The sequence below is a fragment of the Vulpes vulpes genome, chromosome 4 (genome assembly GCF_048418805.1).
Source record: "Vulpes vulpes isolate BD-2025 chromosome 4, VulVul3, whole genome shotgun sequence".
NCBI lineage: Eukaryota > Metazoa > Chordata > Mammalia > Carnivora > Canidae > Vulpes > Vulpes vulpes.
Window position 1 is genome coordinate 62,665,549 of NC_132783.1, and position 25,817 is coordinate 62,691,365.

At 41.9% G+C, this 25,817-nt stretch overlaps 1 protein-coding gene across 9 annotated transcripts in view; it reads right to left on the minus strand.

The window, feature by feature from the left end:
- The window catches only part of MTR (5-methyltetrahydrofolate-homocysteine methyltransferase), a 105,045-nt gene that overhangs the window by 42,634 nt on the left and 36,594 nt on the right, over positions 1-25,817 (minus strand). For all 9 annotated transcript variants that reach the window (XM_072755905.1, XM_072755899.1, XM_072755904.1 and 6 more), the window contains 6 exons: positions 23,810-23,922; positions 20,306-20,446; positions 17,320-17,505; positions 3,330-3,509; positions 1,229-1,345; positions 805-945 (listed from right to left, as the gene is read on the minus strand). In XM_072755905.1, coding sequence (XP_072612006.1) covers positions 805-945; positions 1,229-1,345; positions 3,330-3,509; positions 17,320-17,505; positions 20,306-20,446; positions 23,810-23,922 — 878 coding nt within the window. The remainder of the gene's footprint in view (positions 1-804; positions 946-1,228; positions 1,346-3,329; positions 3,510-17,319; positions 17,506-20,305; positions 20,447-23,809; positions 23,923-25,817) is intronic.

Consider the following 25,817-nt stretch of genomic DNA (forward strand, 5'->3'; position numbering starts at 1 on the left):
GCCCCCATGACAGATACTTAATGTACCTAGGACTGCTGGACACTTAGTAAGGGGGAAACAAGGAGCCAGTTTTTGGATTAACTAACACATTCACACGTCTATACATCAAATGCGTACAGACCCCAAGCCTTGAATTGTGAACCTTCCCACGGATGGAAGAGATCCGAACACAAACAGGCACACATATGTAAACACATTGCAATGGGTATCAGGTAATAAAAGCCACAAAAGAAAATCCAAAATAGTCTATTTAAAATGAGGTAGAAAATTTTTCTTAAAATGGAAAGATGCTGCCAATACGCTGCTAAACAGGTTACCCAAAAGCATCTAGAATAGAGGGCTATTATTATAAAAATGTATGTGTGTGCACGCACACATGTGTGAGGACATAATTATTTTGAAAATAAACCAAAATCCGTGACTAGAAAGTCATAAAATCTCAATAGTGGTTAACTTTGGGTGGTAGGATCCTGAGTGATTTTCATTTTCTTCCTCTGCTTATCTATATTTTGTAAATTTTCTAGAATTAATATGTGTTACTTCAGTATGGGACAAGATCAATTTTACATTTTAAAATAAATTTAAAGAAACCTAAATTCAGAATACTGAAGCAGGGTGGCTATGCTCTGCTTCTGCTCCCTCACCTTTAACTAAAACACCTTCTCTTGGACTCTCTGTAGAAATCTTTAGTGATCCAAAGACATGATGAGATACTTGCTCCTACTCTATAGCAAAGGTCTAATAACTGGAAGTGGGTGGTAAGTTCGAAGAGAAAAGCCTTCATCAGAACACTTTTCTCTCTACCTGAGCATAGCGTAGGAGCTTCTCCGTGGCCTCAGGGTCTTTATTCCAGATGAGGTCTTCACAGAGCTGGAGGAGTTCCTTATGGATGTCGTCATAGACAGGGAGGCTTCCGGCATTCACTATCCCCATGTCCATACCAAACTAAGGCAAGAAAAAGGAAAAGAAAAGAGAGAATTTCCAGAGATACTCTGTATCAGAGGTAAGCAAACATTTTTTGTACAAAATATTTCAGGCCGTGGTCTCTATCACAACTTCTCAACTCTTCTACTGTCCTATAAAGGCGACCAGGGACAATATATAAAGCATGAATAAGACGTTCTTCACAGAAATTGGCAGCAGGCCAGAGTTAGTCAAGGCCATAGTTGGTCAAGCTCTTCCCCATGTAAAAGGTGCTTTCAAAGGGCAAACAGGTGTTCTACTGTACCTTGATTGCGTGGTAAAGGAAAACACCATGCATTGCTTCTCGAATGGCTTCCATGCCGCGAAAGGAGAAGGACAAGTTGGAAAGACCGCCACTTACTCTGACTCCAGGTAATGTTTCCTGGCAAAAATTTAAAAATGTGAAAAGATCTCCTTATTTTGCCAAAAGCAGCAATCACATCCCTTAAGCTTAACAGAGAAGAGTAGAAAGTAAAAAACATGAATTTCGAAGTAATCTAGAGCTTCCTGTAGGTAGACATAAACCAGAACTTGCCACATTATGGTACTGCAAAAGCACTGCTTCATAGATGGTTTTCCCTTCTAGATCCTACTCTCCCTGAGGGGAAAAAAAATTCTGCCTTCCTTGTAGATGTTTACAGTGAACCTGATGAGGCCACAGTAATTGAGAAGTGTGCCATAAAATATCTGCTGAATAAATATCAAAGAAAGAAACACAGACAGTAGACTGCCATTCACTTGAAGGTTTCCACAGCCTAAATGAAGCAACTCCCTAATTCAGCATGAACTTGACTAATTTTAACAGGACAGAATGAAACTGAGGCTCCCAGCACACCTTATGACAATGTCAAGTATTGGCATGCACATGGGGCAACAGGAACTCTTATTATTGGTTTAAGTACCAACCAGCTCAAGCACTTAGGAAGATAGCCTGTCCTATCTACTCCTGTAACCCAATCATCCCACTGCTGGGTATATGCTACAAAGAAACTCGTGCGTGTGCACCCAAATTACACATACGAGAATGTTCACAGCAGCACTACTCACACTGTCCTCAAACTAGAAACAAACCAAATGTCTATCAACAGTAGACCAGTTAATTGTGGAAGAGTTACACAATGAAATATTATACATTAATAAAAATGAACAAAGTACAAGCTATGACAACAGAGATAAATCTTTTTAATAAGTTTGGGTAAGCAAAAAAGGCATAAGCATCTTAAGATTCTATTTATATTAAGCATAAAAATAGGAAACACTAAACTGCATTGTTTAGACAATCGATTCCTATTGTTGGTGGCAGTTATGTTGTATAAAGTCACTGTGAATGATGAATTTGGAAATACTGAGAACCCTTTCTCCTAGAGGGAAAAGTAGAGTTTATGTTCCTGTGAACCCCTGGTCACACAATTTTCATCTAGTCCTCAGTATAGAAACTTGTTTTATGTGTGTTTCTGTGTAAAGACATCTTGTTTAATGAATACTATTGATTCACTAACACTGAGTGCATGGCCAACTGGCTCACTACAACTCACGTCTAAACAAAGCTTATGTAATGCCAGCATTTTCTCCGTAAGGCTCATCACAGCCTTCCCGCAACCAGGAACATTAGACAGCTCTTCGGCACTATACTTGGGGGCCATTTAGACAGAGAAATAAATTACCAAGACAAAGGTCAAAAATGTGAAAAATACAGCACTATTACAGACCATGAACTGGACATGTGTTTACAGAGTAAGAGCTGAAACAAGCAGCAGGGCATGTCTTTGTTGACCTCACCGGGGAACATGTGGGTTGGCCCCATCTGGGCCACACGCACCTCTCTGCGCGTGGGTATGTCTGTGAGTGATTGCAAAAGCACCAACAGAATTGATTTTGGGGTCACAAATAAATTTTGGCAAGAAGGTGAATTTGCAAATACACAATCCACGAATAATTCAGATGGACTGTACATAGTGATAAAATTATAAAGAAAAGCCACAAAGTGGTATCATAAAACAGGAAAATGGTTGCATCACAAAATTCAGAACTGAGGGTATAAGTCGAAAGGGAGAGTCACAGGAGCGCTGGGCATGTTCTATTTCATGACCTAAGTGAAAGCTATTATGTGCTTCACAATTATATATTATAGTTTATATTTTTCGTATATTTTCTCGAATATGTATGTTCTACTTCATCATGTAAAACATCACATAAAAGAAAAATAATGAAGAGCCCTAAATTTCAGAAAAGTAGTTTAATACCTAACAGTAAACTGTCAACATCCCCAGCCAGTAAACAGATAGGTTAGCTCAAACTACTCACTGGTGCTAGGAGATAAACGTGAGTAATGGCCTGAGTAGAAACAAGAAAATATCTGTACTTACTTTAATGATTTTTGTTGCGTGAATAAAATTAACAGCATACAAGTTGTGCTCTTCCATCCCAGTGCCAATGGTGAGGATATTGGGGTCAAAGATGATGTCATTTGGATTAAAGCCCAGTTTATTCACAAGTAGATGGTAGGCCCGGATGCACACTCTGATTTTTGTGTCTGTTTCTGTCGCCTGGCAAGAGGGGCAAAAGATGCAATTTTAAAAAGAAAATGAAGTGTTATCTATGAAAGCAGAAGCACATTTCACTTCTCGAAATGCACTTAACTATCGATGCTTAGATTTCATAGAAATCCAAATGCCAAGCAGCCTCTCAACATTTATCAAATTATCTCAGGGGAGGAGATGGTTTAAAGCCGCTTTGTGTTTTCATCCACACAACAGCTATACTGCTTCTGTGAAAATTAAAGCTTACACACACACACACACACACACACACACACACACACACACACGATAAAAACTCAAACATTACTAAGGAACGATTAACAAATAAGCACCCCTCCTGCTCTGATCTGCCTGGACTGCCATCACTCACCACCCAGGCAGCACCACCAAAGGCTTCTTTGACCTTCCAGAATCCACAAAGATTTAGGGATATGTCCCCAGCTTCTTCCCAACCCCCCAAGCACTAGCTAACTAGCGTGTGCCTTAAGCCATAAATATAAATCAGTACTGCTCTTCAAAATATGATGCTAGAAAGCAAAGAACTGACTCCAGCAAGACTCAAACTCCCAGTCACTTCCCCTCACCCTTAGAATCAGGGCCCATTTCAAGAGTTTTATTTCGTACCATTGTCCCTTCCTCTGCCCTCGGCTCCTCTGACAGTCCTTAAACCTGCCCAGTTCATCCCTACCTTAGAGCCCTTTTACTTATTGCTGTCACTGCTCAGAACACAAAACCCTGGGACAGGGCAGTGTGCTTCACCATCACTCACTTCCCTGCCCAGACACCTCTCCCCTGTAAGGCCTTCTCACTATCCCTCTCCAACCAGCCCCTCTGCCATCCTGCCTGCTTCCTCCATCTTCTTCACAGCACCTCTCTTTCTAGAAACTATTTGGCAACTCTTTTTTTTAAAAAATCTGTTTCATTATTTATTATTAACCTGTTGAGCCAAAATACCAGTCTTGCTGTATCCCTTGAGCTGAGAGCAGGCCTGGCCCAGAACACATGTTCAGTATGATTCACTGAATGAACACATGCTGCTTTTCACTCAAAGCCTTCTGAACTTGGTCATGGTCATGGAGACTGTCTTCACGTCACACTCTGAGTGCTTTCCTGTATAAAAAATCAAATCTGGGGGTGTCTGTGTGACTCAGTAAGTGAGTTTTTTTTTTTTTTCTGGTCATAAAATATTTATTAAGGTATACTTTAGGGAATATAGTGAATATAAAATTTAGGGTCACAATATGAAGCAATTTCAGTCCTCTCAAAAGTCAGCCCAGCCCTCAATGCTCTGCAGATGTAAAACCACTGGTGAGACTCACTAAAAGCAGTTTGACTAGTACAGAACAGGCTTTCATGAACATTTACAACTAGAGCATCGTCTGCTTTCAGCTCAGGTTATGATCCCAGGGTCCTGGGATTGAGCCCTGCATCGGACTCTCTGCTCAGCAGGGAGATTGCTTCTCCCTCTCCCTCTGCCCCTCCCCGTGCTTGTACTCTGCCTCACTCTCTCAAATAAATAAAATTTTTCAAAGAAATAAAATGCTTAAAAAATCAAATCTGCTCTGAAGAAAAACTGAATACCTGCTATCACTAGAGTCCTTCCAAAAAAATAAGTCACATACAATTTTGAACAGATGTGCAAAATGTTGCTGAAGAGTGGCTACCACCACCAGACCATATGGTGAGTCTCCAAGCTGATTACTTTGAGGGAGGGTGGCCTTGGCTAGAGGTGGACACTCAGCATGCTGAAGAATCAGGTCCTGGTCACATCCATCCTGACATCCTGAGAGAGCTCTCTCTAGGTAAGCACAGAGAGGGATAGGGACACTGCTGTAGCTCCAATATTTAGGACAGGTCCCGCCCTCTGGAGAAAGGCCTAGTGGTACAACTATACAAAGAGCTCACTCTGACATCTAGGCTTTCAATGATTTTCCTACTTTGGTATTTGTTGCACTGTTCCCTTCAGCCTTAAATCTCTCCTGCTTCCTGCTGCTGGGGGGGTTAGATCTCACATCTGGCGGGTCAGTGCCCCCACAATGAAGCAGACCGAGGAGCTAGGGGAAAGGGAGACAGGAGCAGGCTCTGTGACCCCACTGCTCCACACTTTAGGGAAAGGGGCAAGCTCTCATCTTAACTGAATTTTTTCAGCAACTTATTCCTTCAGTTAATGCCATGGTTAAGACTAAGATGTGGGTCCAGAAGAAAGCAGTCAGGAGCAGGTCACCCAGGAAAGTCCAGCCGTGCACCAGAAGGCAGCACTGTACATGGGACAAGGAGGAGGGTCCTCACAGGACAGGAATTCTTTTACAGGTCAGAAAGGAATCACCAATTACCAGCCCCATAAGGACAGGGTCTTGTCTCACCAACCCTGTAGCACCTGCCATAGTGCCTACCACATTAACAGACACACAACTCCTGTCCGCTGCAGAAACAAAAGAACCTCAGAATGAACAGACATTCAGGGTGCAGGACTCTGCCAGGAGCAGGTCACATCATGTCAGACTTGCCGAGGTTTCCTCTGTCATGTTCCTCAGCCAGGGTTATGAGATCAACTCATTACTAAGGAGTAGTCATGCCTGAGGAGCTCACAGACCCAGAAGAGAAGTCCAGGAAAGAAGAGAATGGGAGCCGCCTTCCTTTATTTGCTAGGGCTCTCAATTCCAGCTGCACATTATTACCTGGAGGGCTCCTTGCCTGGGTGCTAATACCTGAACCTCACCCTACACCCGTTAGATCAGGATCTTGAGAAGAGAACTGAGCAACAGTATTTTCTAGGAGTCCCCAGTGATTCTAGCATACAGCCAGGATGGGGCACCACCTTCTCAGGTCAAGCTACAAGAAAACCTCAGTGACAATACCAATAAACCTTAGCTCAAGAAGGCATACATACTTTTTATGATTTTATGATTTACCCAGTTTACTGCTGAGCTGCACATAGTTAGACGGCCATCGGTAGGGACAAGGTTTAGTTAAAAAAATCCAACACCCAGGCTTTGCCAGAATATCACACTTGGGGAGAAAGGAGATAAACCTCAACTAATCTTTGATTTGTTCATCAAGGTGGATATTGTGAGGACAAGAAAGAAAGGGTGGAAGACACCTAGATTCTGTAAAAATACAGCCTGACAAGCAACAGGGAAGGCACAAGACCAGCTGCGGAGGCCAGCCAAGGGTTGCAAACCCCTCAGAATGCGCTTAACATGGGCCAGGGAATGCAGTAGGAGGCCCACCCTGCCGCCACAAAATTCCCAACAGTGGTGATGAGAAGAGGCATCTGTGCCACCATCTGGAGGGCACCCACATGTCAGAAGGAAAAAAAGCCAAAGAAGCGAGAGCATGGGGTGAAGACAGGGCAGATCCTGCCCATGGTGGAAGAGAAGAGTAGAATAGCTGGGGTCACTGGAAAAACAAGGCCAACCTGGAATGACTCTCTACCTGATGGAGGGGAGATGGTGCCCCTGGCACAGCTCATGCTCCAAGCAGGCAACCTTGAGGCCAGGAACTCAGAATCAAGGAGAAAACAGACTAGATGTCAGACAGGGAAACGAGACTGAGAGGCAGTCACCATACTATACCAACAGCAGCTGGGAGAAGTGGATCTCAGCTGTGGCCCCTGGTGACACAGCAAATGAGGAAATCAGAAACCAGACTCCTCTGCACGGCATTATCGTGATCCAATGCCCACCCATGGCTTTTTATCTAGAAACCACGGGTAGAGGCTACTTGCTAGAGAATCCTACTCTGAAGAGCCCAGGTGAAGCAGCACTATATCCTCACATAGGGCAAACTACTCCATTCAAATCTCTTTCACAAAGAGGAATGCCAGGCTTGTGCTAGGAAGCCAGAAACCTGAGCTGAGGAGAGACACCAGCTGTATGTTGTGCTGTTACTCTTGTGAGGTCAGTGAGCATCCCAGGCTCTGTGGAGATCTGGGATGAAGTGGCTTTGGAGGCCTCCTATTCCTCACATCCCTGCCATGAATTCCCACCTCCAAAGGTCATTTGGAGAAGTCACTTTCTTACCAAGAATTTAAGATCTGGAGCACCGGGCCGGCTCAGTCAGAGGAGCACACAGCTCTTGATCTCAGGGTTGTGAGTCTGAGCCCCATGCTGGGTGTAGAGATTACATACATACATACATACATAAACAAACAAACTTAAAACATAGTTTCAGATCTATAGTCCATCTTATATAAGGAAAGGCCCAAGAATAAATACTCAATCATGTAAGCTTAGCCAGGGAGTGGTGACCTCTCTAGAGCCACCAAAAAGGAGGCCCCTGAAATGTAGAAACATATGTCAGATTTTCAGAGGGTCAGGGGAGAACATGTGAGGATCATCTCCTAGGTGTGGGTCAACTGCCTCCAGCAAGGTAAAAATAAAGGGAATTTTTAAAAAAAGATTTTATTTATTTATTCATGAGAAACACAGAGAGGAGAGAGAGAGAGAGGCAGAGACACAGGCAGAGGGAGAAGCAGGCTCCATGCAGGGAGCCTGACGTGGGACTCAATCCCAGGTCTCCAGGATCACGCCCTGGGCTGAAGGTGGCGCTAAACCGCTGAGCCACCTGGGCTGCCCAATAAAGGGAATTTTAAGAACAATTACTTCTGTTTCCTAGAACTATCTATGATACCATGGTGCGTATTTTCCTGGAAAATACAAGACATTCAACTGAAACACAGCATCAATTTATCTAAATTTAATAAATAAGGTATTACCAAATAATATTCTAAAAACTCACTGCCAAAGGAAAGGAAAAATAGTAATATTTACGAAAGGAAAAATAAGCCAATCCCACCAACAATAAAGCACCACAAAATACCTAAGAATGTTCTTGAGATTTGCTATTTAAGAAAAACTACAAAACCTGATTAATTAATAGTAACCATGCTCCTGAATGACAACTCTGAATATTGCCAAGACAGCATGATATTCTAAGTTAGGATTAATTAAATTTTAATCAATAACCCAATGGAGCTTTATTTCTCCATAAGCCGGAAAATTATTTTTCAAATCATTTTAGCATAGAAAAATGTGTTGAATATAATGGATGCACTTATAGAATATCAATTTTATATAGTGTGCATAGATGCAAACAAAATTGATATAGCCCATTCTATCATGTGATAATTATATTTCTAAGAAACCTTACATTATCAAAAATTATCATATAATATATATCATTTCAATTAGAAAAGGAAAATTAAATCTAGAAGTGAGTAGGAATAAAGTTATTTTTTCGCAGAAATTTCAATGATAAAGGTGTTCAGGATTGTTAGAGTTAAAACAACCGGGAGCAGGGATGCCTTGGTGGCTCAGTCAGTTAAGCATCAGGCTCTTCATTTCAGCTCAGGTCTTGATCCCAGGGTCCTGGAATCAAGCACAGCATCAGGTTTGTGCTCAGCAGGGAGTCTGCTTCTCCCTCTGCCTCTGCCCCTCCCCCTACTCACAGATTTCTCTCTGTCTCTGTCTCTGTCTCTATCTTTAAAAAAAGAAAAAAAAGCCGGCGATCAAAACTACTGACATCAACGAAGACACAGAAATGCTTCTTTATTTGCCTTTCCTCTGGAAGTCTGGGGCCTAGTCCCCTCTGCCACAGGTGGCTCTGACTTGGCAGATTTCATTACAACATGAATCACAAAGGTCAACTGACATCGACATACAAATGCAGCAACAAAAGCAGGTGTGAGTTACTCTGCTCTCTTCTGTTGCAACAGTGGTTTTCCATTTGAGAGAGCATCTTTCTCCTTAGAAGCAACCCTGTCATGCACACAAAGTGAATTTTGATTCTTAACTGACTGCTACATCCAAAAGCGTGATGAGAACTCATCGACAGAAGACATGCCTTCATACCAAAATATCTGGATTACTGGTTTCTGTTGTTTTGCTCTTTGTAATTTTGCTGTTTATAACTGCTTACCACAATCCTTCAGTGAGCATATATAAGTCTATAGTCATATAGAAAAATGATCTCCTAATAGGAAAAGCAGTATTTAAAAGGAATCTTTAGGGACACCTCAGTGGCTCAGTGGTTGAGCAGCTGCCTTCAGCTCAGGACGTGATCCTGGGGTCCCAGAATTGAGTCCCAAATCGGGCTCCCTGCATGGAGCCTGCTTCCCCCTCTGCCTCTCTCTCTCTCTCTCTCTCTCTCTCTCTGTCTCTCATGAATAAATAAAAAAATAAAAATTAAAATTAAAAAAAATAAAAAGAAAAATAAAAATTAAAAAAATAATAATAAATAATAAATATTAAAAAAATAAAAGGAATCTTTAGTTCTAACCACCTTAGTCTGGCAATTACTTCCCTTTACAGCATTTTCTTCCCATCATTACCAAATGTAGTTTTTACATAGTCATATACACAGGGTCTAAATAACTTTGGGTTTTTCATTTCTTATTTATATTTTATAAGCACTGTCATCCTGCTCCATAATCTTTGTTATTAATATGTGAATACTCTGAATAATAATCCAACAGAATGACATAATCTAAGTTAGCATTTCTCTCCAGTTGGGCATTTAGGTTGTTTTCTTCTTCAATAAAGCTGAAGAAAACTCTTTGCATATATAGTGTTCTTATGCTGTTGAATTCTTTTATTGGGATAATTTCCCAGAAATGAGATCATTAGCTCAAAGGGTAAGAACATTTTTATATTTCTTGGCAGGTATTATTGTCTTTCAAAAGGACCATCCCAATTGATGCTACACTCTAGAATGAATAAAGCTTTCTGTTTACTATTGCTGGACCAGCATAGATCTTGATCATTTTTAAGTTTACTTTTACTTAGTATGGATAAGACACTATCTTAATATTGCTCTAATCTGCATTCTTTCATAAGTAGCAAGTTAAATTTTTTTTCCCTATACTTTTTTATTTGTAGTCACATTCAAATCTAAATTGGGAAGACTTATTCTCAGAGAGGATCAAACACTATTCAAGGCTAACAGACAAAGCCTGGGGATTATACAAGACTTGGAAACACGCATCAGTCTTCAAGCTGGCAGACCGGGGATCCAAACTTGGCTCCAGCATGTCCTAGCCATTTGACCTTGGCTCACTGTAAAATGGGACCACAGCTACCCCAGGTGGTTGTTATGAGGACTGAGATACAGGGTTTCCGATTTTCAATCAGGGTATATATCACCTCTACAGCTTTAAAATTCCTGAAGCCAGATTTAAGAAACAAAACAAACTATCAAAGAAAAAAAAAGAGAGACAAAACAAGAAACAGACTTTTAACTGCAGAGAACACACTGATGGCCACCAGAGAGGTAGTAGGGAACAGTTGAAACGGGTGATGGAATTAAGGAAGCTGCCTGTGGTGATGAGCACCAGGCAATGCCCAGAATTGCTGAATCACTATACTGTACTCCTGAGATTAATGTAACACCGTACATTAAATATGCTGGAATTTACATTTTTAAAAAAAATTACTGAAGCCAGGTCTCACCCTAGACCAAATGAGGCAGGAACTCAAGGGGTAGAGCCCAGGAATGTATGTTTTTTAAAAGCATCAGCAGAGACTACCATTCCCCATGGGAGTGTTTCTGCCTCACACTCCTGGTTAAGCACCACAGACACACAAAGCACACAGCACTGCTTTCTCATTCTCACTCTCAGAGCTGACCTTGCTTCCTACTTCACGGAGAAAACAGAAGCTATTACAGACTCCCACCTGCACACGGCTCAGCCTGCCTCTGGATCCACACTCATACTACGCCTTCTCTCCCGCAGTGGGAGCGAACTGCTACTCCCTCCACTTGCAGACTGACTGCCATCCCTCTCCACTTACAAGGTCAGGGACATAACAAACACTCCCTTTCTCTGGTACATCAATTCCTCCCTCTTTCTCTACCAGATCATTCCCATCAGCTTACAGATACATATTATCACATGATCCATTTTCTCACACACACGCACACCCCTCCTTAACCTCCTATCCATCTCTGGCTTCCACACTATTTCTGTTCCCTTTTACCGCAAAACTCCTCAAAAAAGGCTGTTTACACCTGCTGCCTCCAATTCTATTTTCTCTTGAACCCACTCCAATTGGGCTTTCATCTCCTTGGAAACAGTACAGCAAGATCATAAACTACCCCATTCCTAATCCAGTGATAAATTCTTTGTCTTATCCAACTTGATCTACCACAGCTCTTTAAAATAGCTCATCATGCCTTTCTTGAAGCTTGATCTTCTCTTGACTTCCAAGTGAACCTGTCCTCTGGTTCCTCTCCTACCAAAGAGGTTGCTCCTCCTCAAATTCTTCTAGTGATGTTGGAGTCTCCTCTTTTCCCCAGCCCTGAGCACTGCAGCTCCAAGATGCACTCCTAGGAGCTCTGCTCTATAGTCATTCCTTTGGGAATAGAGTCAGTCTCACGACTTTAAATCCCATCTATGTACAAATTATTCCCAAGTATATCCACCATATATCCATATATGTTAGATGATGTGTGTGATCTGTTTTTATTTCTTACTCCGTTTGCCCTCTAAGAATGCAAATTGCACAAGGACAGAGATTAGGTTTTATTCTCTGCTATCTCCCCATGGCTAGGCACACAAGATATATTTGAAAGAATTAAAGCCCGTATCTGCCTCCAACAAACAATACCAGATTTCTGTACCGATTTTTAAATGACCACTTAAGGTAACAATAACAAACAGCTCTTAGAAAGAAGAAATAAGACTAACAGAGTATTTGGAGAATATGTGTAGGTGTAGAAATCTCATATCAAGCAGAGCAAAATGCTAGAGCTGAAAAAACAGGAAGGAAAAGATAAAAAAAAATAGGCAATCTTTCCAAAACATCTAATATATGAATGCCACACATGACAAAAGATAAAATCATTCAAGAAAACTTACTACAACTGTGACCATTTCATTTGTGAAATTTGGTTTCCCAAATGAAAGGGCCCACTAAGCACCCAATATAACTGATGGTTCATTGTCAAGTGATTTCATAACACTGTTGACATATGATGTCCCAGAAGCATCCAGAAAGTGGGAAAATAGGTTTTGCAAAGAAGAACCAATGGTTAGAAGAGTACCAGTGGAAAAGTAAAACACCAAATCCATCACCACTACAAGGAGGCAAGGAATATAAATGTCACAAGCAGAAAAGAGAGTTGACAGCAGTGGCCTCTGGGGGTCTGCAGGGCTGGGGGCTTCTGGTTTTCATACAGAGCCGCAAAGAACTATTTGTAACTACCCATATATATACCTTAAGGAAAAATGAAATTTACATTGGAAGGTCCCCCCAAACTGAACCAGCAGTGGGAGACGACTGGATGACAACTTCACAGAAGCACTATTTGGCAGCATGTGCCCAAATGCTTCCCGCGAACACACTTTGACCTCGCAGCCCCACGTCTATGAACGGATGAGGAAAACCACTGGGGGGCGGGGGTGGGGGGTAGATGGCTGAATGAGAGTTCTGACCACACTCATTCTACTAAAAAATTACAAACCATTGTAATTTCATTTACTAGTAGACTAAAGAAAACATGCAACTGGAATCTAATGCAACCATAGACGATGGAGTTATAACACAGATTTACTAAGATGGGAAGGTGCCAACATTCTGCTGAGTGGGACTGAAGAGTTCCAAAACGGCAGGTGTAAACTCCTTTATACAAAACTTCCAATTTGGGATAACTTCTCCTCTTTTCTTAAATGGGCACATGACTTTCTCATATTATTCAGGTTTTCAATGTTTCCTCTTCGGAGGGGCTTTATGAGACCACTTTTTCTAAAACAGCCAATTCTTCCTGACAGCAATCCCCTGGATTCTTTCACCCAAACATTTAGCAGAGTCTGATGAATGATACCAGATCTAGGCTCAAATCCTAGCACTACTGCTTGCTACCTGTGTGATAACAGTGACTCAAGTGCACGGAACACAAAAATAACAACATATATCTAACAGGGGCACCTGGATGGCTCCGTGGTTGAGCATCTAACTGTGGCTCAGAACGTGATCCCAGAGTCCTGGGATCGAGTTCCGCATCGGGCTCCCCACAGGGAGTCTGCTTCTCCCTCTGCCTATGTCTCTGCCTCTCTCTCTGTCTCCCGTGAATAAATAAGTAAAACCTTAAAATATATATATATATATATATATATATATATATATATATATACACACACAAACACCTAACATTTATATGTTGGGAAGAAAAGCTGATTTAATGTGTGTAGTGTGTGTGCCTGCTTAGTATGAGTAAAGGTTCATTATTAAAATGATCTCTTGTAAGTCAAACTCTCCCTCTTTGCAGATGACATGATACTGTACATAGAAAACCCAAAAGACTCCACCGCAAGATTGCTAGAACTCACACAGCAATTCATCAGTGTGGCAGGATACAGATTCAATGCCCAGAAATCAGTGGCATTTCTATACATTAACAATGAGACTGAAGAAAGAGAAATTAAGGAATCAGTTCCATTTACAATTGCACCCAAAAGCAAAAGATACCTAAGAATAAACCTAACCAAAGAGGTAAAGGATCTCTACCCTAAAAACTACAGAACACTTCTGAAAGAAATTGAGGAAGACACAAAGAGATGGAAAAATACTCCATGCTCATGGATTGGAAGAAATAATATTGTGAAAATGTCAATGCTACCCAGGGCAATTTACACATTCAATGCAATCCCTATCAAAATACCATGGACTTTCTTCAGAGAGTTGGAACAAATCATCTTAAGATTTGTGTGGAATCAGAAAAGACCCCGAATAGCCAGGGGAATATTGAAAAAGAAAACCAGAGCTGGAGGCATCTCAATGCCGGATTTCAGGTTGTACTACAAAGCTGTGGTCATCAAGACAGTGTGGTACTGGCACAAAAACAGACACATAGATCAATGGAACAGAATAAAGAACCCAGAAATGGGCCCTCAACTCTATGGTCAACTAATATTTGACAAAGCAGGAAAGATTATCCACTGGAAAAAGGACAGTCTCTTCAATAAATGGTGCTGGGAAAACTGAACAGTCACATGCAGAAGAATGAAACTAGACCATTCTCTTACACCAGACACAAAGATAAACTCAAAATGGATGAAAGATCTAAATATAAGACAAGAATCTATCAAAATCCTAGAGGAGAACACAGGCAACACCCTTTTTGAACTCAGCCACAGTAACTTCTTGCAAGATACATCTACAAAGGCATGAGAAACAAAAGCAAAAATGAACTATTGAGACTTCATCAAGATAAGAAGCTTCTGCACAGCAAAGGATACAGTCAACAAAACTCAAAGACAACCTACAGAATGGGAGAAGATATTTGCAAATGACGTCTCAGATAAAGGGCTAGTTTCCAAGATCTATAAAGAACTTATTAAACTCAACACCAAAAAAACAAACCATCCAATCATGAAATGGGCAGATCACATGAACAGAAATTTCACAGAGGAAGACATGGACATGGCCAACACGCACATGAGAAAATGCTCTGCATCACTGGCCATCAGGGAAATACAAATCAAAACCACAATGAGATACCACCTCACACCAGTGAGAATGGGGAAAATTAACAAGACAGGAAACAACAAATGTTGGAGAAGATGTGGAGAAAGAGGAACCCTCCTGCACTGTTGGTGAGAATGTGAACTGGTGCAGCCACTCTGGAAAACTGTGTGGAGGTTCCTCAAAGAGTTAAAATTAGACCTGCCCTACGACCCAGCGATTGCACTGCTGGGGATTTACCCCAAAGATACAGATGCAGTGAAACGCCGGGACACCTGCACCCCGATGTTTCTAGCAGCAATGTCCACAATAGCCAAACTGTGGAAGGAGCCTCGGTGTCCATCGAAAGATGAATGGATAAAGAAGATGTGATCTATGTATACAATGGAATAGTCCTCAGCCATTAGAAATGACGAATACCCACCATTTGCTTCAACGTGGATGGAACTGGAGGGTATTAAGCTGAGTGAAGTAAGTCAATCGGAGAAGGGCCAACATTATATGGTCTCATTCATTTGGGGAATACAAAAATAGTGAAAAGGAATAAAAGGGAAAGGAGAGAAAATGAGTGGGAAATATCAGAGAGGGTGACAGAACATGAGAGACTTCTAATTCTGGGAAACGAACAAGGGGTCGTGGAAAGGGTCATGGGTGGGGGGTTGGGGTGACTGGGTGACGGGATAAACCCTGGATGTTAGGCTATATGTTGGCAAATCGAACTCCAATATAGAAATATACAAAAAAAATTTATCTCTTCTGCACCCTTTTGGATTATTTGAATTTTTCTCCTGATGAAAATATATCTTTTGTACAAATACAATAACCCTTTAGTAAAAACAATTTTATTTTAAAAATACACAAAGCAGAGAAAGAAAAAGGACATATAATACCACCACTTGTCAATTATATAAAATAAAAGTCAGTATGTCCCATCTGAAACCATCCTTACCCTCTAGTTAACTAGCTTTCTTTCTCTGCTTATACAGACACACATACACCCATATAAACCTTTATTAAATAAAGTCAGGATCATGTCACCTGGTTTTCTCCCCCCATTTTTCAATATATTATAGACATGATTCCATCACCTCATTCTCTTTACCTGGTACAGTGTATTCTGTGTGGCATGTAGCAAGATTTAAGCATTCCCCTATTAATGGACTTTCAGAGTGTTTTCCATTTTGTGCTACCACAGTGCTACAATGAGTGTGAACACATACCCTACATATCAACCCATTACGAGATTCCCAAAGAGGGCTGAATCATAAGGGATGGAGGTTTTATCATTGTTTTTTAAAAAATATTGAATAGACACAAAAATAGTTATAAAAGTCATGCAAAAGGGTCCCTGGCTCAGTGGGTTAGGTGTCCAACTCTTGGTTTCAGCTTAGTTCATGATCTCAGGGTCCTCAGATCAGGTCCAAGTAGGGCTCTGCACTTAGCAGGGAGTCTGCTTCTCCCTTTCCCACTGCCCCTCCCCTCACTGCATTTTTCTCTTTAAAATAAATAAATAAATCTTTAAAAAAAAAATAAAGTGACAATACAATATAGTCACCACACATCCATCACTCAGTTGAACTATCATTATGTTTGAAGCTTCCCATTGCCCCTCTGTGATTCCATGGCAGAGACATTATAGGAGGTGCCATTTGTCAACCTTTTACTTCTCTCTTTGATAAAAGAAAGAAATATCTCACTAATACTTCATTTTCCATATCTTTAATTATTATAAAATAGAGTATCTTCTCATAGGTTTATTGGCTATTTGTATTTCTTCTTCCATAAACTGCTTATTTATTTCCTTTGTCTAGTCTCCTTTTGGATTGATTTGGGTGTTTTATTTCCTGATTTCAGGAAATGCTGCATATTGGGGATACTAACCCACTGCTACTACTCATGCTGCAGACAGTACCACATCCTTCACCATAGAAAGTGTTATGTTTCCATGCAGATGGCTCTATTAATTCTCCTCCTGGCTTCCCAAGTTTAGATGACTATTTTGCCCATATACTCTTCAGAATTTTGTTTTATACATTTAGACTGTTAACTGACATAGACTTTATTTTAGCATATGGTGGGAAATAGGGCTCTATTTTATTTTTTTCCAAATGCACAGCCAGTCATTCTCATAGAATTTACTGAATAATTCCTTTCTCTATAAAGACTTCATTATGCATCTAATTTTGACATGCATATATAAATACAAGTATCTGTACATGTGTATGACCTGTGTGTGTGTGTGTGTGTGTATGGACACATACGGCACTTGTGGTGTTTACACGGCTGTTGTTCTCTTCCATCATGCTGTCTAGACTGTGCAATGCCATAGAGTGAGGTCAAAAGAAATCACTCACCTGCCCTTCTTCATCAAAAGCCATGACCACCACAGCAGCTCCAAACTTCTTAATCTTCCTAGCCTTCTCCAAGAAGTCATCCTCTCCCTCCTTCAGACTAATGCTGTTGACAATGCATTTTCCCTGGCAGCACTTCAAGCCAGCTTCAATCACAGCAAAATTGGAAGAGTCAATGCACAGGGGCACCTGAGATCAGAAGGGCAGGAAAAATTCACGGAAGATTTACAAGTCACCACCCTCCCCAAGAGTCCTTATTTATTTCTTATTTAGGGAAACAATACACAAGAGTAGTGAGGCAGAAAAAGGACTTTAATGTATTTGTTCTTAAAGCCCAAAATACTTGGAGTAATTCCAGTCTCACATGCATGAGAGAGAAGTTGACAAATCAAAGATCGCAGCTAAACACTGGAATGAAATCAGACGTCAGTTCACAGTGTCATCACCAGTTTGCACCTTCAAGTGCCTAAACCTCAAACAGGATTCAGATATCCCTGATCTGACTCTGGGATTAGTGTTTAGCCTCACATCCCCAGGAACAGCTCTCCAGCCAAGTTATTCAAATTCAATCTTGGGTTCTTGGGTGACTTCCTGGTTGGGCATCTGCCCAAGTAATGATCCCATAGTCCTGGGATCGAGTCCTGCATCAGGTTCCCCACAAGGAGACTGCTTCTCACTGGGCCTCTGTCTCTGCCTCTCTTCGTGTGTCTCTCATGAACAAATAAATAAAATCTTAAAAAAAAAAAAAATTCAACCTTCCCTTTAGAAAATCAAATTCCTAACTGGAAAAAGCAAACAAAAAAAGTTTTACTCCTAGGAAGGAAAAATGTAATATTTAATAAATGCATTGAACTACAATAAAGGACAAAACTGGAATGCACAGAGAGGGTAAGCTTATTTCTCACAGTCTCCATGCATTCATGCCTCTATTCTAGGAAAGGTGAAAGTTAAGGGTTTCAAGGCAAGACTAGAGTCAAGCAAAGAAATGAAACAGGGCCGCTGATCTAAGCTCCATTACTGCAGCCACTCAATAAATATACAATTAAGTGACGACTACACTGGGCCCCGTGCTAGACCTGGGGGCAGAGACAGAGTAGGCGGCTCCCTGGCTTCCCCAAGCTTTCTGGAAGTAAGTGATTTAACAAATAACAACATGAAGTGTGGGTAAGGCGAGGGCATGAGAGGGACAAAGCTGCCATGAAAGCCTGTTTCAGGGCAGCAGACCCCCCAACCTAGGCACAGGGAGAGCCAGGCAGGAGAAGTCAAGGAAAGGAAATAAGTCAATCAGGGAAGGACAAACATTTTATGGTCTCATTCATTTGGGGAATATAAATAATAGTAAAAGGGAATAGAAGGGAAGGGAGAAGAAATGGGTAGGAAATATCAGAAAGGGAGACAGAACATGAAGACTCCTAACTCTGGGAAACGAACTAGGGGTGGTCTAAGAGGAGGAGGGCAGGGGGTGGGGGTGAATGGGTGACGGGCACTGAGGGGGGCACTTGACGGGATGAGCACTGGGTGTTATTCTGTATGTTGGCAAATTGAACACCAATAAAAAATAAATTTATTATTTAAGAAAAAAAAAGAAAAGAAAAGAAAAGGTTCCCAGGTTCCCAGGGCCCCTGGGGCCTTCCTGCGGCCACGCCTCTAAAGGGGAGAGAGCACAATGGAATGCGGGATCCAGGGATTCTACCCTTTCTAACCATGCTGGGTTTCCTAGGTTTGCTAGAAAAGGGATCGGGTACCAGTGACAACACCAGACCAATGTTTTGGAGTCCCAGCTCTGCTGGTGAAAATGGGCTAGTCCCACCTTTTATGCTTGACTCCAGCTGTTCATACTTTGATCTCAAATAAATTTTGGTAGTAGGTCCAATCCAGGAAAGATACAGAAAAAAAATTACTGGAGCAGTCATAACAGTAATTAATTAATAATATCTTGTTATAAAAGGCTGTTCATAGTTGAGGCACTTTTATCTTCACAGTGTGAGTCAAACACAGCAGGTATGACAGCTCCCACTTCAGGGCAGAGGAAGGAAACAGGCCAATAGTCAGCCAAATTGTCCAGGACCAGAAGAGTCTCCGACTTCCAGCACAGCCCCCTTCCCACTGCTGAACAACTGCTCTCCCTCTGATTCCGGCAGACTTAGAACAAGTCCTTTGGCTTCTCTGCACCTTAAATTCTCAAAATATTTACTCCCAAAGGAGAGATGAGGCTTTTTACTGAGGAGTTTTAAGACACAAATGAAAGATGGGTTCATGTTTTCTAGTGCTTACCACAAGACATCTAACATAAGCATCTGCTGAAGGCCTAATGAAAACCTGACAGCCCCATCTCTCAAAGCATGAGGAAGTTTCTTTAAAAAAGAACTTTACAGCTAAGGGAGAAGCAGACTCCGTGCAGGGAGCTTGACATGGGACTCGACCCTGGGTCCCCAGGATCATACCCTGGGCTGAAGGCGGCGCTAAACCACTGAGCCATCTGGGCTGCCTGAAGTAAAAGTTTTTAATGATTTTAGAATCCATCTAAAAAAATTGTTTCAAAAACTAGACGCAAAAATTAACTTTCATCTTTTAAAGAACAAATGCAAAAGCTGACATATACTATTTTGATTAAATCTTATTTTATAGTCTTGTTTACTCTGATAAGCCACGGAAGGTCTCTTCCTCCCGCAATAAGGAAGAATTGCCTGAGCACCCCTACACTAGGAATGGACTAATGCCCTAGTAGGAAACGGCCAGTGTAGCCTTCAGAGACGTGGGAAGCAGGTTCTTCGTCTGGCTAGACACCAGAGGAAACCATTCTTGTAAGCAATTCCAGAAGCTGAGCTGAAGTCACAGCTCTCTCTAGTTTATATTGGAAGGCTAACATTAAGGGAGAAAGTGGTGGTCAGAAACCATTGGGCTTTCACAGTAGGAAAGCATGAGATGACAGATCCCTGGGACAAGTGACAAAGTTGAAGGAGTGACAGATGAGGTCATGTTAAACAACCTTGGCAATGTCAGGCTCAGAAGCGATAAAGTTGCAAAATTTGGTCATGGCACTCGAACCATCAAGCATGCCATCATCCATGTTGATATCCAACACCTGCGCTCCCATTTCCACCTGTGCTTTGGCAACACTCAGTGCTTCCTGAGGAAAGAATGCCAGAGGAGGCAGTGTTAGGAGAAGGTGACTCAAGAGAAGGTCAGCAAAAGTCATCCTCACCTCCCTAGCAGTCCTTTCAAATCAGACTGGACTAACCAGCCTCCCCAAGTCCAGGCCTGCTCTCTGCTCAACAATCATTGCAGACTGACAACTGGCCTTTCTTCCACATCTCCTCCCTCCCTCACAATCCACCAAGGCTCTGTTTGCCTGCTGTAAAGAAGCTAAACTCCTCAGCCTGGTGTTCAAAGGCCCTCTGTGACCTGGCCTTGTCTCCTGCCCTTCTGGTTCCCTCCACCTGGCCGTGTCTGTTTCCACTTCAGGGCCACAGATCACATTGTCCCCTCTGCTTGGAATACAGTCCCCTTCCCTTCTATACTGTGTACAACCCAGCTCAGGCCCCATCTCCTCCAAAAAAAGTCCTCATAGAAACCATCCAAAACTTCTGTGACTCTTCAGTGTTTGCCAAGACATGCAAAGTGTGTTGCAGGCTATTGGAAAAAGTTGCATTAAATAGGAGTTAAATAAAATCCAGCAGGTTTTTATACTGGAAGGGTTTTCAAATCCTTTCATACACTGTTACACACTGTAAATATCCCAGAAGAGAATACACAGCATTCCCCACTTACGACCACTGAAGGAATATCTTATAGGATCACTGTTCCAGAGAACATAGTTTGGGTGGGAAACACTGCTTATTCCAAAATGACTGCTGCCTCTGAAATATCTGTAACTGTGATCATTACATCATCATGGTTTATTAGATCATCATATCCTTGTGATTTCATGTGTTGGCTTATTCCTCAAAATAGAGTGTAGGTGTTTGGAACTGTGGAAAGGTCTTACATTTCCCCTGCTCTCCTTTGGACAGTACTGGGCAAAATATACATGCTCCATGATGCTTTCCAACTAACTGATAAAACAGAGGTTATTTTAGGTCTTTACTGTACACTTCGTAATGTAATAAAAAAAATAAGGATAAAATGAATAGCAATGTCCGATGTTGTCCTAATTTTTCCTTAACTTAAGAAAACCACATGGACATCTTAAGCAATTGTGATAGAGCAGGGCTGGAGACCCTCCAGCAGATGCCACAAGGAAACACCGTTCATAATGACCCAAGGTTACACAGGAAAAAGCTCTTAATACACTTCAGCACATCAAACAATGTTTTTCAGTTATCAGCAATGTGTTAAATATTATAAAAAATGAAAAGCATGCATCCCAATCCATGTTCTTGAAGGGCTCACATCTAGCTGGGGGCACATGACAAAGTCAGGCAATAGCTAGCAGCGCTGCCATATGTGATGTGAGTCAAAGGCAAGATAGTCTACACAATAGGAAAGGGTCTGTCTCTGCAGACTGAAATGGAGGAAGCCACCTCAGAGCGACAGTCTGCAGGCACGGGAGGAAGCAGAGAGGAGACAGCCAGCAACCTGGTGAGACCAGAGATTGAAAGAGCTGGAAAGCAGAGATGCCAACATCGACCTTTCTAGGCCAGAAAATTCAGAGTAAAAACTTGCAGGTCCAACCTTCCCAAATGGGCTCACTAGGAGGAAGTTATTTGTACAAGGTGAGCAAAAATCAGCACTGGAGCTTCCTCCAAAGTCAGTTCCCTTTCCACCAAACCACAAACCTAGAGGGATCACTAACTCAAGGAAAACTATAATGAAATGAGGAGTCGCCCCTAACAACCTCCTGCCAGATTCCACTGTCTCCCCTTCCTGTGTCCCCTGCAGAGTCAACTTGGGGTCCATCATGTCCTTGCTGTGAAACAACAGGAGAATAGCTTACCTTCCCCCACATGTACATCCACAAAATGGGTGCAGTGATGGTTAACTGCCTCACAGGCCTGTGAAGACTCAGTGAGTAATGATGCCTCATGCCTCATGCCGTGACCAGCACACAGGGAGACCTTACTAAAGGCTAGATAGAGGGGCACCTGTGTGCCTCAGTGGTTGAGCATCTGTCTTTGACTCAGGTCATGATCCCGGAGTCCTGGGATTGAGTCCCACATCAGGCTCCCTCCCTCTGCCTATGTCTCCACTACTCTTTCTACTCTTTCTGTGTCTCTCAAGAATGAATAAATAAAATCTTCTAAAAAAATTAAAAAATAAAGGCTAGATATTATTCCCATCCACTTTCATCTTCCTAAAATGCCCTCTGTTCACAGTATCAAATCTATCAAATCTGACAACTCAAAGGGACACCATGACCATAAGAATCAAAATGTAAATAGAAATATGGCCATTTGAAGCAGGCTATGTAACTACGAAGGGTCATCAGGATTTCAGAGGAGAATAAACATGAAAAGAGGGCATGAGTGGAGAAGCAAGCCTCCTGGAATGTGCGTATGATGGATTGGGATGGGTGTCTAAGTGGAGAGAAATGAATGCTGCCCTAAAGAGTCTGGATTTTATCCCATCTGCAAAAAAATTGTGACCCTATGAAAGCTTCTGATCTGGGGAAGACAGTGACAAAAGCACATGATGGCAGCAAGCAGCAGTAGGAATGCAGGAAGTGGATGGACGGGATCTGGCAAGAGCCAGCAGACCAGCTAACCGGGTGCCTTTGAGGGCTACCGAGGAGTAGGAACTAATAAGTCCATAAAGGATAAAAAAAGGGGTCCTTTCTTTGTGATTAAAATCAAGTCTGCTTTGATCCTGGTTTCTGGAAAACCTATTTCCTAAAGATTGTGAGACTTCCAAGTGGCAGTTGATGCCAAAATAAATCATCATGAAAGCCCAGACTAAATTCCTCCAACCTTAACTTCCTATTTTAATACGGAAAAAAAAAAACGTATCTGGCTATTTAGGGTGGCCTCTATTGGGATTAGATTTTGCTCACCCACAGAGTGACCAAGCTTAAAACTACTATGGCTAAACCGTCATGTAAGCTTTCAAAGGCAGGGGTCTAGTCCATCTTCTCTGTGTGCTTGCTTATTTTAGTCTACAGCTAGCAGAATGAAGAACAACACACTAGTCAGTTGTTAGATGTGGTCATGAGGAAGTGAGTAGGAATTCCCCTGGCTTCCCCTTCCCCTGGAGGGATTTGTGAGAAGCCAAAATGAAGAGTGTTCTCGAATTTTGAAACTCAGTTCACAGTTACTGAAAGAGCCAGACTCTGGATCCCTCCCACCTCACCCCACTTCAGATTCCAGATGCAGTTCCTTTTGACAAATAATAACAGCAGCTTCAGTTTTCTGAGGATGATCATCCTCCCACCTGCCCATTGTCTTTTTAATGCGCAGGAGCTCTGCTCAGAACACTCTCGAAGGCAGAGCTGTTTCATTTACATGCTGTCTAGCCAAGAACATGGCAGATGCCTCAAGGTTCCTAACGAGATGCTCACTTCATAGTTTCCTGCCATGACGAGTTTAGCAAACTTCCTGGATCCTGCCACGTTACAGCGCTCTCCAATGTTAACAAAGTTGGTGTACGGTCCAATCCTGAAGGGTTCTAGACCTTAAAAGGAGAAGCATTTTGAAAATTTCCTGAAAATTCATATGATGACATTAGACACAAAGAAACCAAATGTTTTCATGAGAAAGAAAAGACATTTCAGTCGCCCAGCCCACATGACTAGACAGGATCCCTGATGTAGGATTAGGACCATGGTCTTCTCCAGGGATCTAAACACAACAAAGGCTATATGTCACAGCTACATTTACAGCCAGAACTCCCAAAAGAAGTATTTTAGGAATTTAGATTCAAAATTTTTCTAAAGAACTGCATCATGCCAGCTCGGAGAAACAAGAAAAAATTACCATCATATCTCTATTTAACCAAGACTGTGTGGCAAAAGCCATGAAGTTAGAATCAGAAAGATTGCTCCACAGTGGTCCACTCAGACATCAGCTTGAAGCCAGGGGGAGCAGGCTTTCATAATCTCCCCAGCAATGCATTTAGAGCTTTACCTTATGTCTTTGATCGAGAGGCCAAGAATCCATAACCAGCAAGGACAAATGGGGTCACAAGGAAGGACCCAGCTGAACCCTGGGAGACAGAATTTGCCATGGCACACACACCATGCATGAGCTGAGTGGATGCTGGGAAAAGCAGGGCTCTCTGCACCCCTTTCCTTATTTGCAAAGGGGACATAACATCTCCCCTGTTACAAGCCAGTTGGGGGGCAAACACCAGCTTTATAATTATGAACACATTAACAGAGATAAAAAGCAATATGTAAAGTATCACTACAGAAACAGCCTGTAACTGTTTTCGTTCTACTCATTATATTTAAAGTATGAGGAGAGGGAATCTTGCAGGGCAGGTTACAGGCAGGATCTAGGGACGGCCAGCCTCAGGTTCAAAGCCTCGTATAGTTATCTCAGTGCACAATCCAGGGCTTTCTTTCATCATCTCTGACCATATAAAAGACAGACATGAAAGGATGTTTTTTTGTACTTTTTTCATACATTTCATAACACTATTGTAAAAATGAGACTAGAGAACACTGATAAGCATATAATTAGCACGGCAATCATAGCTATTGTTGTCAATAAAACAAAACGGCTTTGGAGTCCTTTGCCAAAGTACTGGTTGAGGATGTACAAAATATCTGGGAGAGGAAAATAATGAATGTAAGATGAGGAATTATGAAAGTATCCCAGATTGCTTAACAGACTGGGGAGACCATCACTTTCCTGTTTTGTCCTGTGATTTCTTCCCATTGGTAGTGACCCTCCATGTGAGCCTGAGGGCGTCCCCGATCCTTAGTCAGACCCTGGGGTTTGCGGGGCCAGCAACACATAAATACTGAAGAGGTCCCACATCATCACTCTATGAGCACCGCATACAAAGTGCTTCTCATCTGTTATAAATGCCAAGTATCTGATGTAAAAACCACATTTTTTTTCTTAAGTGTGCTATCTATAAAAGAACAATTTAAAAGAGTATGTTTGATGTCATTCTTTTAAAATCTGATTGAAGGTGATTTTTAAAGCTATTAGAAATACCACATGAAAGTCAAACCAGAAGAAGAGGATTCTTTTATTCTTACATATAAATTCTTTTTAAAAATCCTATCTAGGGGCACCTGGGTGGTTCAATCGGTTAAGTGTCTGCTTTTGGCTCAGGTCACAATCCTGGGTCCTGGGATGGAGTCCCAAATCAGGCTCCCTGCTGGGAGCCTGCTTCTCCCTCTCCCTCTGCCCCTCCCCCCTGCTTGTGCTCACTCGCTCTCTCAAATCAATAAGTAAAATCTTAATTGAAAAAATTAAAATATGGGGATGACTGGATGGCTCAGTGGTTGGGCATCTGCCTTTGGTTCAGGGTGTGATCCCAGGGTCCTGGGATCAAGTCCCACGTCAGGCTCCTTTCAGGGAGCCTACTTCTCCCTCTGCCTGTGTCTCTGCCTC